This window comes from Sinocyclocheilus rhinocerous, unplaced genomic scaffold (assembly GCF_001515625.1).
Source record: "Sinocyclocheilus rhinocerous isolate Xijiao unplaced genomic scaffold, SAMN03320098_v1.1 scaffold996, whole genome shotgun sequence".
NCBI classification, from domain to species: Eukaryota; Metazoa; Chordata; class Actinopteri; order Cypriniformes; family Cyprinidae; genus Sinocyclocheilus; species Sinocyclocheilus rhinocerous.
In genome coordinates, this window is record NW_015660490.1 from 1,280,279 (window position 1) to 1,293,199 (window position 12,921).

Below are 12,921 nucleotides of genomic sequence, written 5' to 3' on the forward strand. Positions count from 1 at the left end.
AACCTGGTATGCGTTGCACCGGCTGCCTTTTTATGCTCACGCTGTGATCAGCGGCAGCTGGATGCAATAATTGCATGCCAATGTGCATTGGCTCGTTTAGTTTACACTCGAAGTGGATTGGTCTATCGAAGCGAGATCCCAATTCGTCGGTCACCGACGTGACTCTGAGCGACCGACTGAAAGGGAACGTCTCTGTTACGTATGGTAACCCTCGTTCCCTGAAGGAGGGAACGGAGACGTCACGTCCCGTCGCCACGGTTGCTGTACCACCGCTGAGCAGCCGGGTCGCCGGCTCGGCTCCTCAGCGAAAACCTGGTATGCATTGCACCTGCTGCCTTATTATACTCACGCTGTGATCAGCGGCAGCTGGATGCAATAATTGCATGCCAATGTGCATTGGCTCGTTTGGTTTACACTCGAAGTGGATTGGTCTATCGAAGCGATGTCCCAATTCGTCAGTCACCGATGTGATGTCTCCGTTCCCTCCTTCAGGGAACGAGGGATACCATACGTAACCGAGACGTTCTGTAGTTTACACATCCTTTTCAAAAACTTGTACTTGAAACACGTTTTCAAAGGTTTGGGTTTTTAAGGCTCCCAAAACGCTGTTGTTGTGTAAATTAATGGCCAAAACGCATAAAATTTTTTCAGCTTTTAGTTGAAAACTATGTCACGTTAATACCCCCAGAATGAGGAAATAGTTTGCCCTCACAAGAAATTTTCAATCATGCAGATCCCTGTTGAAATGACTGGATTTGGATGTTTAGTCGTAAAAAAAAGTATCAACTCTGCTCTTACGACATCTCATTTCACTAAAATAACTAAAACTGAAATACTACTACTACTACTACTACTAATAATAATAAAAACTAATAAAAATGATTTATGCTCAATGCACGCTTAAAACAAAATTACATAAACTTCAACTAAAATTATAATGAAAATGGAAACTCTAAAAATAAAAATAATTCAAAATATTAAAGTAAAATAGTATATCATTGATACACTGGGTCTAATTTGAGAATAAAAGTCTTTTTTTTTCTCCAATGAACTGTTTAAACCTGTTCACAACACCTGTCTGAGTGATTTGTTCATGAATCGGAGTGAATCAGTCAGGTAAATAACTAACCGATTATATCCTCATTGAACTGAGAACTTGTATCTATGGATGTTGTACTAAAATGGATTTGGAAAAGATCATTATTAAAAAAAAATAGCAGAAATGTACAGAAAAAATCAATAATAAGAACTTCAGCCACAAAATTATATATTTTTTTCTATATTACAATTATGCAAATTCTACTTAGCTTACAAATTAAGTTTTTATGAGCTGCAGGGTTTCCTCAAAAATGTACTTTTTCCTAACTTTTTGAAAGAAACGATTGACGCCAATGTTTCCGCAAACAGACAGTTTCAGAAATTATAGTCACTCACTCAATGGTACATTTCTGCATTTTGTGGATCGTAACACTGAGTTCACCTTTCACATAATATTTTCATATTCTGTCAGCGCCTCCAAATTTGAGAACCTCATTACTAGGGGAAACATATTAAGAGAGAAAAAAAAAAGTTTCCCCGAGTCACATTCTAGAGCTAAAATAGTGTGTGCGCTGCTTCTGGTTTCTTTCACTCTGTATCATGTGAAATCCTAACTCTGTGAACGCAATACTACTGCACTTCCAGGCAGTGCTGAGTTCTCGCCATCTGGGAAGCAACACATCCCAGAATGTGATGATGTCAGCTCGATTAATTATATTGCCTGGTGCCTGAGAACCTGGAGCCACAACTCAAGTCTTCCTGAAAGTTTGGTACAAAACATCACTGTGTAACTGGAGCTGCTCCTTTCATTATGATAAACTGAATGCTGGTCTTATTATAAAAGGTTGTGATATTTCAGGAGTAACAATTTAAAACTGGGGGACCCCTTGGTGAGCAGAGAGACGGAGCAGAACATGTTGTATAAATCTGAGTATAGCATTTTAAGCCTGGCTTATAATAACATGCAATAATTTCCATATTAATAATATATGCAGTACCTTATGGTGCTGCATTGCAAAGGCATTAAAATAACCCTTATTGATGTTTAGAGTCATAAACTACATGATATTTAAATTTGACCAAATGCGTTGCAGGAGGTACAATGAAACATTTAGCTGAACTTTAAGCTTTTTGCTGAGGTTAATATAATATTGTACTTTGGTTTAATGCAAATTTATGTTTCATCAAACAATAATATTTGGCGGACCCCTGCTGAAGAACCCTGTTTTAAAATAATGTTTATTCAGGAGTCATAAGCAAATATGGTTAACAGATCACAAGTTCATATTAAAATATATGATTCAAACATGTGAATTACTAATGATCTACTATGAATTATATACTTTAAGCAGATTTATCGGCTTTCTAGATTATGAAATGGTGTTTTCCTGTGTAATGATGAGATGAGCAATGCAATGAGGATATAGATATAATCCTGTCAGAATAGAATAATAACTGTTTGTGTTTGTGTGTGTGTGTGTAGCTGGGAGGTGCTGCGATTTCTCCTGTCAAACCTGCGCTGGTGGATGGAGGAGTACAGATTTGATGGATTCAGGTTTGACGGAGTGTCATCTATGCTCTACCATCATCACGGGATCGGTATGTCCATGGAAAATCAAGCATGTAATGTTTTTACTTAGAATTGCTGGACATTAACAACCTTCTTCCCCTGTAAATGACACAGGCTCTTATTGTAGAACAGGTAGAAAAGTGTATTGGAAGAGCAGCCATTTCAAGGGAAGTTTCAGTAGACTTCAAGCATGTAACGTATACTCTCATAAATGAACGGAATTAAGCAGGAAAAACATGGGATACAAGTTCTTTCAAGCAATAAATTAATTACACAAGTAGTGTGGCAAAGGTTATCCTGGCATGTTTCTCTTTTCCATTTTAATTTTGTACCAGTGATGCTGCTAATGATATTCGGTAGGTTTTCAAAGATCGCTTTGACTAAAATGCTACTTTGTTTTAATGAAACATGACATTAGATTCACACACACACACACACACACAAGGGTTGTTGCGAGTTGGTTTAATTTTTTAAAATGAGTTTTGTGTAATTGCTAATTAATTATTATTAAAATGTAACCATCAGTTGTGGAATCTGATTTCATCTTCATATTTAATTACACAAGTAGTGTGGCAAAGGTTATCCTGGCATTTTTCTCTTTTCCATTTTAATTTTGTACCAGTGATGCTGCTAATGATTTTCGGTAGGTTTTCAAAGATCGCTTTGACTAAAATGCTACTTTGTTTTAATGAAACATGACATTAGATTCACACACACACACACACACACAAGGGTTGTTGCGAGTTGGTTTAATTTTTTAAAATGAGTTTTGTGTAATTGCTAATTAATTATTATTAAAATGTAACCATCAGTTGTGGAATCTGATTTCATCTTCATATTCCCTGATTCTCAGGATCAGGATTTTCTGGGGATTATGCTGAATACTTTGGACTCCAGGTAGACGAGGATTCTCTTGTCTACCTCATGTTGGCAAACCATATTTTGCACACCCTCTATGAAGACTGCATCACTATTGCAGAGGTAAGCCGCGTGTTGTTTTCTGAAATGCATGGAACATAGAAGCTTCCCACAGCAAGAAGAGTATTTATGAAATGTGAGCTCAGCAGTTCTTGAACTGAATTGTTCCTGTTCTTTTTCTGCTGCTTTGAGATGACGGTAATACAACATTATTGTCGTAGTTTCCAACAGCCATGGCTTATACTGCAACAGTATGACTGTTTTCAAACAGGTCTCCCACATACTCCCCGTAAGACTTTTGCACTGTTTCAAATTTTCTGAAGCATTCAATAGCTTTGTGTGAGAAACATATTATATTGTATTATATTGTATTAATTATATTCCTGTAATGCAAAGCTGAATTTTCAGCATCATCACTCCAGTCTTTAGTGTCACATGATCCTTCAGAAATCATTCTGATATGCTGATTTGTTGCTCAAGAAACTATTCTTATTATTATCATCAGTTGAAAACTGCTTAATATTTTTGTGGAAACTTTGATACATTTACATCTGAATAGAATCTGTATAGAATCTGAATTTGAATAGAAAGTCAAAAAAAAGCAGCATTTATTTGAAATATATGAAGTTTTGAAACATTATAAATTCTTTACTTTCACTTTTGATTAGTTGCATCCTTGCTAAATAAAATTATTAATTTCTTCTTCCAAAAAAAAAAAAGATTCCAACTTTTTGAAGAGTAGTCCACGTATAAATTATTTATTTGTATTTGTATACAATATTTTAATATTAAAAGCTTAAATTAGAGGCAACAGCTTATGCATTCATGAAGTATAAATTAATTACAATTTAAAATCATTGTGAATTTTGGTTTGCGACCCGTTTTGCTTCCATAATCTGACATAATTGATGTTTTTAATATTCAACTAGAAAAAAAAAATGTGCGGGACTATAGGAAATTGATTGGATATTAAAAAGTGTCCGTTAACTACCAGAAATAATGTATGTGCATATTCAATTTTGGAATATTAAGTGTCAGCAACACTAGCGCGACGTGCCAATTTAAATATGCAAAAGCACAAATGAGATCTGAAGATTATCAGTGAATAACAGTTTAAATTGTAGAGTGTACATTTTTGGGTGAACTGTTCCTTTAAGTAAAAAGGTGTCTCTCTTTCTGTACTGGCTACTCTCTTCAGAATATGCAGCAGGATCATCCGAAATGACCATAATACCTTTAGTCATGGCTCGATAACCTTAATCTTGTCAACAGCGACACTGTATCCCAACTCCACAAAGACAGAATTAATCTTCCGAGTCAACGGGACACAGTGCATTAAATTAGCACTCAGTGGCTCTGTCTAAAGCCATGATTAATGAGACCACTTACTTTTTACTTACTTTGTTCAGTGTTTTGTAATTAGTGGACAGCGCCCACCCAGATATCATATAATTCGCTTTTATGAGCTCCATTGATAGAGCTTGACTGTGAATGCTAAAGTTTGCTTACATTGCAGGAAACAATTAAATAGCATAAAAACAGACTACAAATATAACAAAAACTAGGACCACAGCTACTTTTTGTATTCAGCGGTTAATTCAATTTTGCACAGCGCTGCATATTATGTGATACCCTGCAGAAAAGACTAGAATGGCTGGAGACCACTGCTAATCTAGTCAACAAAATTATTGGCAAAAATGGATGAGTATTTTTTATTTTGTCAGCAATAACACATTTGGCTGGTCATGTGATCCCAACATGTCAGCCCTCATGAGGCGACCCACTCTGCGAATATAAACAAATTAACTTTTATTAGGCCAGATATGACTGGAGTCATCATTACATTTACATTTTCATTACATTACACATCTTTTTAATGTATTAAATGTTTTTTTTTTTTTATGTTTATCTTTTTTTATGTTCAACTCCTATAAATAAATATATATATAAATAAATGATTGAAATGACAGGAATATCATATTTTACATTTCATTATATTAAAAGGAGAAAGCTTCAGGAGAAAATGTTACTTTTTGCCATTTTGAGCTTGACAGACTCGGATATTCTTCAAAGCAGGGATATTCAATTCAAGTTCCAAAAAGTCCAGTCTTGATATTTCCTTCCAAGTGAGTACTTTGCAAAAATAAAAAAAAATATTCAAAGTAGTTATCAAAGATGAGGATATTGAGCCTTGAATGCCAAAGCAGTGGAGTCTGAGAATTTTTGTACAAACAAATTAATACATTTTATCAGTTGAGCCCAACTGGATGTGAATGTTAAAAAGTAGATCAGATGTTTTTACCAGGTTATTATTATTTTTACATTTATATACCTACGTATGGCAGAAGGCCAGGTGAATGAGAAAAGCACTGTATGTAGGTTCAGGGTTTTCTTCTTAAAGTCTGAAGTCATTTTTATATTTTGCTTATAATAAGTGTCTACTAAAAACAAGCAAACAGCGTAATACATAATCATAACAATGAAAATATTCAGATAACAACAATCAAAATATGGTGCATCATAAGCAATATAGACGGACGGAAGGACGGATAGATAGATAGATAGATAGATAGAACAAAATATAGATACAATATAACTTTTATGTAAAAGTAATTTGTATTTTCAGCGTTCTCATTTTCTGCAGTGTTTAGTGAAAATATCAATCTATTTTGCTGCTCACCATGTTTCTGTTACTGTTAAAATAACCACGTCATCTGCAGCTCTTGTAGCGCTTTGCGTCTTTAGTGGGGGAGAGAAGCAACGCACACAGGGCGGAAAGAGCTTAAATGAAGCGTGTTTGGCTCTAGATAAAAGTATTAGAGGATATGACGGAGAGAGATCAGTACTATAAAAGACCCTGAGCGCTTGTGTGTACAGCTCCATTGTTTTGATGCACTGCTCACGTCAAACTGTAGGAATTGTAAAATGGTGCTACTGTTGGCATTATGGTTCATGGTCCGATTGGAACTGTCCGCTATTTGAGGAGTACTTTACCCAAAAATGAAAATGTGTTGAAAATGAACTCACCTTCAAGCATCCAAGAGTCAGAACAGATTTGGGGCAATACAGCATTACATTCACTGCAGTGAATGGGTGCCGTCAGAATGAGAGTCCAAACAGCTGATAAGCAAATGATGTACAGTAATGCTATTTTTTTTCCAAATCTGTTCTAATGAAGAAACAAACTCATCTACATTGTGGATGGACTGAGGGTAAGTAAATTAAACATTTAAATTTAAATTCAAATTTACATTAACTAACCATGACAATACATTTCTGACAGTATTTATTAATCTTTATTGATGTTAATTAAAAAAATATAACTTTTTATTTTAATAATTTTAGTTAATGATGAAATTAATACTAAGATTAATAAATGCTTTCATCTTGGATAACCTGAGAGTGAGTCAGTTTTCAGCAAATGTTCATTTTTTGGTGAACTATTCCTTTAACAGTAAATCTAACCTCTCCATAGTGTTGTGTTTTTAAGAAATTCATTCTTTTTTAAGGATGTGTCCGGTATGCCCACCCTTTGCTGTCCTGTCCAAGAAGGAGGTCTGGGTTTCGACTATCGCCTGGCCATGGCCATTCCAGACAAATGGATTCAAGTGAGTGTTTTTTCTAACATCAAGTGATGAATGTATGTGAATGAAAGTGAATGTCCTGTTAGCTCAATTATATTCAACACGCAGCCTTTTTATCACAGACCAAACTACTGTACAGTCCTACTGTAAGTGTAACTGACAACTTACTGCACTTTACTCACATTTCAATACATTCCCTCTGGATAGTGCCAGTTTGTTTGAGCCACATCATGCTCAAGCCATTTCAAGTGTCTCATTCATCATGCACTTGTCCTGCTTGTAATTCCGAAGCGAAACGTGTTTCTATCTTTTTCTCGGGGGAATGAGATTTGAAGATACAGTATCCAGAACCTATTCCAAATCTAGACTGACAACCAGCGGATCAGATAAATAGGGCGTATTTAATTTTTTTCTAGGCAGATATATATTAATAGTGTCTAGGACACATTCTATACTTTCTGTAATGTTTTTTCTGTCTTTTTTTTGTGTGTGCGCATAATTAAAAGTATAATTATGGGCGATTCTTCAATCATTTTTCTTAATTAGTGTTCTTCTGTGTTCATCTGAAGCAATCCTTTGTTCTGCGCTGTTTCTGTGGGTATGCATGTTAATGAAGGTCTTCTCATTATGGATATATATATATATTTCAGGATTTCAGGATTCTTTTCTTTTCTTGGCAAAGCACATCTTTCTGACTGATCAGAGAGCCGCAGTTGCAAGCTATCAGTTTTAAATCTTTATTTTAGCCATTTCTTATGTCAGTTAACCACTTTTGACCCCTCGGTGGATTTAGCCAGATGTAATAATTGAACGTTTTTCTGTTAATTTTTGGAAATTAATTTTAAAATTCTGTATCATCTGAAGTAATTAGAAACACATTTGGTTCATTCCATTTTTCTCTGGAAACCTCAAGTGCTCACCATGATTTTAAACACTTGCATATATTCTGTTTAACATATTTTTGGTATATAAATATTTTTGTTTTCATATTGTTTGTGTTTTACTTTGAAACCAGTTCGCTTTCATTCATAATTCATAATTGTTTGAAATGCTAACTACAGGATATTAATTGATTGGACCTTTAAATTATTCAAATATTTATTTACATTACAAAAAAAAAATCATAATTTCTCAGTCTTGTTTATCAGTAAAACACATTAAGCATAAAACGTCATTTAATTTACAAGTGAAATTTCCACAAGGACTTATGACTTAAAGCTTATTTTAAATAGCTTTACTTTAAATAGTAGTGACAATTAGATTATTTCATATTTTGAGTGGTTACTCTGTCATTCAAAAGTCGGTACGATTTTTAAAAATGGTTTTGATAGACTCCAATGCTTACACAGCTGCCTTCATTTGATCAAAAAATACAGTGAAAACAGTAATACTGTGAAATATTATTGCAATTTAAAAGAACTGTTTTCTATTTTAATACATTTTAAAATTTAATTTATTCCTGTGATGGTAAAGCTGAATTTTCAGCATCATTACTCTAGTCTTCAGTGTCACATGATCCTTCCGAAATTATAAAAAAATTCTGATTTGCTGCTCAAGAAACATTTCTTATTATGTTAAAAAAAGTGCTGTATAATACATATATATTGTAGAAACTATTATATATATATAATATATATATATATATATTTATGTATTTATTTATTTTTTCTCCAGGATTATTTGAGGAATAGAACGTTAAAAACAGCATTTGTTATAGCATTTGTTTAAATGAAGAGTTTGGTTCCAAAACGCTATAAATCCATTTTGATTAATATGAGTAAAAATGTGTTTTCTTTACCAAGAAAGTGGCAAGATGAAAACCACTATTTTCTGTTTCAAACTTTCACATAGCATCTTTAGGTTATAATAACATTACCAATTCAAATCCAGATTTTGGTTTTCAAAGATTTATTATAAAATGTTATTATTTTTTTCCCCAAAGTGCAATAAATCCATGACACTTTTTTTTTCTTCAAAATGCAATGAATCCATTGAATCAATATAAAAGTTATTTTTCATATTGAAACTGTTGAAAATACACACCATAGTAAGTTGATCCACATATGACAGCCTCTGAACTTGGTCAATACTAATCTTATATGCAGGCACTGGACTAAAAATACATTCAATCAGTCATCGCTCCCAAAATGAATTCAACGGGTCATCTTGTTAATGCTATAAATTAATTACAACAATAAAAGAAAAATTTCATGAACATACATGAACAACATCACATTAAACCACAGAAATGACATTTCCCTTACATTCAACTTCCAAAAGTGCATTCGTCTTTGCCATGTTACATTAATTTATCTGACTAGTGCTATATGCTGTATTAACAAAAACATTAATGGCATAAATAAAAACACTTACACTGACAAGCTACGCAATATCGCGTTCATAATCGAATGCGACTCATCTGCGATTATGAACGCGATATAGCAGTGATCTACAGCTCTGTGTAGTAAATGCCGCTCCATCTGAATGCACGTGATGGAGATTTACTATTAATCACAGAACCAGCTTTACTGACGAGATGCGCATGACAATCACATGCGATTTATCATGCAGCCATAAGTTTGTTTGTTGATCACAAAGTACAAAATAGATGAGGAAAACTAGGATGCCGGGTGTATTCAAAGCGCCGCCATTACTGTCTACAGTGCGTGGAATAGTGCGTTGTGATTGGTTGAGCGGTTATATCGCATTCTGCAGAGAAGGGAGACTGGCGTTTGTCGTGGTTTGGAAAGAAAGGGAGAAAACATGACAGAATAACTCGGCGGATATCGCATTTTGCGTAAAATTAAATATGGACTTTTCAATACTGACCAGATATAATACTGATTTTGGCAGAAACTCATTTTTTTTTTTAAATGGCGTTTATCGCGTTTTAGAACCAAACTCTTCAAATATAACCTTTTTGTTACATTCTAAATGTCTTGACTGTCACTTTTGATCAATTTAACGTGTGCTTGCTGAATAAAAGTATTAATTTATTAAAAAAAAAATGTAATCTTCCTGACCCCCAGATTTTTAACAACTGTTACATAGTTACTGCATATGAAATCAAAAAAGTGTTATGCATGATTCAGAAAATGTGTAGTTTTTTATTAGATACATCTAAGATCATACTGAGTTATGAATTACTCTTGTGGGGAAAAAAAGGTTTAATTTAATGAATGCGCATATTTAATTATGCGCATAGTTGTCCATTGATCAATGTAAGACCATTAAGTTAAGGATACTGTTTTTTTTGTTTGTTTTTTCGTTCCAACTTGCGGTTCTTACAGGGATCTTTTTTCTCTTGTATGTTGTAACTTTCCTGTCTACCTTGACAGTCTTATACAGTAAAAGCAAAAAAAGAAGTGTGTGTCTGCCCTGTACACTGCAGGGGTGACTGTTGGTGCTGAGCGCACAGCCTCCATGGAGAATCGCCTTGCATTGCTAAACAAGGCAACCCAGAGCACAGGGCTTTTTACCAGACCAGCAGCATTGGGCCGCATGCTTCTCTTTGCACCGGATGACCCTCTGCGGCTCCACTCCAGCAGGCTGATTCAGTGCTGCACTCTCCGCACACAAAGGTGTCCACTTCACTGACTCAGGATCAGTGTTTAGAGTGGCATAAAGGCTGCTGCTTGCTGCTTTTTTTAACATTTGCTTTTTCATACAATGTTGCCCAGCATGCAGTATTTATTTGGGGCTTTTAATCTGACACCGCTATCGATTTCGTCTTGCGTAGGGGTACCGATGAGACTGCACATTGAGGCCTCTCGAATGACTTGGAGTTTGTGTGAAGAAAGAAAAAGAGCACATAGAGATGTGCGCAGAAGAGCGTGCGGCTCATATCTATGTATGTGAGCCAATATATATTTAATAAGGAAGCTTAAGATGCTCCCCTGCTCAGAGGTCTTTCAAAAACAACAGCAAATATTCTAGACGCACTAAATAACATGGTTCATACTGTATCTCAATAAAAATAAATGAATGAATAAATAATCATAATAATAATAGTTATGTTTCTGACAGTTATGTTTGTGAGATCACCTTAAAGGAGTAAGAGCTGATAGTTGGTATTCCACTGCCTGCAGAAACTCACTCATAGCCACACGCATCCCAGCCCTGCTTTTAACGTCACCCAACCTGTCTGATTAATCCGACCTCTGAGGCCACAATGGCAACCCGACTACATCCGAGAGCCTCTGAGAAATTAAGATGTCCTAATAAGAGAAGCAGATGAGGCTTGCAGCACAAGTTTGCCTGATTGTATCTGATTACCACTCCAAAACACTGTCGCTTCCAATGGAAAGCATAACAAAAGCACCCTAATTTAGCCAGTGCCCTTCTGTCCGAGTCCAACAAATTGAAGTGTAATGGAAACAATTAGAGCTAGTGAAGAATGCCTCACATGCTGCTGAGAACAGCAAGAAACCGAACCTCGGCCCTGTTTCCCAGCTAAACATACAAATTAACTTCGGATTGGTTTGAAGTCACCTTTGTCTGCGGAGCTCTCCATTTCAAGCGATTTGCTCTGATATAATAGTCCATTAAAGAGAGAGTTCACCTAAAAATTAAAATTCTAAATTATTCATCAATATTTACTCACCCTCGGGTCATTCCATGAAACACGCACACACAAAAAGACCGAAATCAATGGTAATGTGAGGAACTTGGAAATGAATGGAGCCAATTTTTGGAGGATTTCAAAGCAAAAATGTCGAGCTTCTAAATTAAAAAAAAAAGGACTTGCATTAACTGTATTGTATTATTTGAGCTGTAGAGTGGTTTAAATCATAATTTTTAGAGTTTTTAGGGTTTAAGATATTGTGTTGTCATGGCAAGAGTTGTATAATTGTGTATAACTTTACACAGAAAAGGTTAGAAAGCAAATTTGTCACACTAAAATCATGTTAAAATGAGTTGTTTATGTCTTGATTGTACAATTAAAACAGAGAATGTATTAATTAGGGCTGGACCAGAATATTCGATTATTCGAATATTCGTTCGGTGGGTTGGCATTCGATTTTCAATTTTGAGATTCGAATATTCTTTTTGCCTACCACAACAGCACATCAAGTTTGAAAAATCACCTGAGTTCTGTAAGTAGTACGCCTATAGTATATTGTTGGTGTAAAAAAAACGAGCTGCTTTTATCCGCCATGCTAATCAGTAATTAGTAGCCACGCGGGAAGTCGATTGGATGAACTGTTCTCGACATAATAAAAATGTAAACAGACAGACAGACACACAGAGATTCCTGCCTTTATTACACCGTGTCTACACCGGACGCGACGTCAACAGCTAAAGCTGAAGTCTGTCTACACTGGACGCGACAAAGCGACCATTGAAAATCATTTTAAATTTGTGTCAATACATCAGGAATAGAACGCAGCAGCAGTTTTCTGTTGGGAATTTGTCGTGTCGCACCGCGCCGCATCCAGTGTTGACAGCATCACTGATTATAATGAGTTCTATAATATTTTGTCGCGCCCCGCCGTTCGCATCCGTTGTAGACATGGTGTTAGAGAGAAGAATATGTTCAGCCCCCTCCCTCCGAAGCTTCGAATGTCCGGTGTTAATTACTACCGAAGCTTCGAAGCGAAAAAAAAAAGGTATTCGGACCATCCCTGGTATTAATGCTTACAATTTTGCCACATTATTTTCCATTGTAAGCCTTTTTTTTTTTTTTTTATAAAAAATTTTTTTTTTTTTTAAAAGTGGGATTTTATTTTTGTGTATATTTCTTATATATATATATACACACACACAGTATATATACACATATATATATATATACACATACACACACAGTAT

At 35.1% G+C, this 12,921-nt stretch overlaps 1 protein-coding gene across 1 annotated transcript in view; it reads left to right on the forward strand.

The window, feature by feature from the left end:
* Window positions 1-12,921, forward strand: part of LOC107724947 (1,4-alpha-glucan-branching enzyme-like) — a 180,799-nt gene that overhangs the window by 82,018 nt on the left and 85,860 nt on the right. The window contains exons 8-10 of the mRNA XM_016534042.1: window positions 2,522-2,637; window positions 3,462-3,589; window positions 7,036-7,134. Coding sequence (XP_016389528.1) covers window positions 2,522-2,637; window positions 3,462-3,589; window positions 7,036-7,134 — 343 coding nt within the window. The remainder of the gene's footprint in view (window positions 1-2,521; window positions 2,638-3,461; window positions 3,590-7,035; window positions 7,135-12,921) is intronic.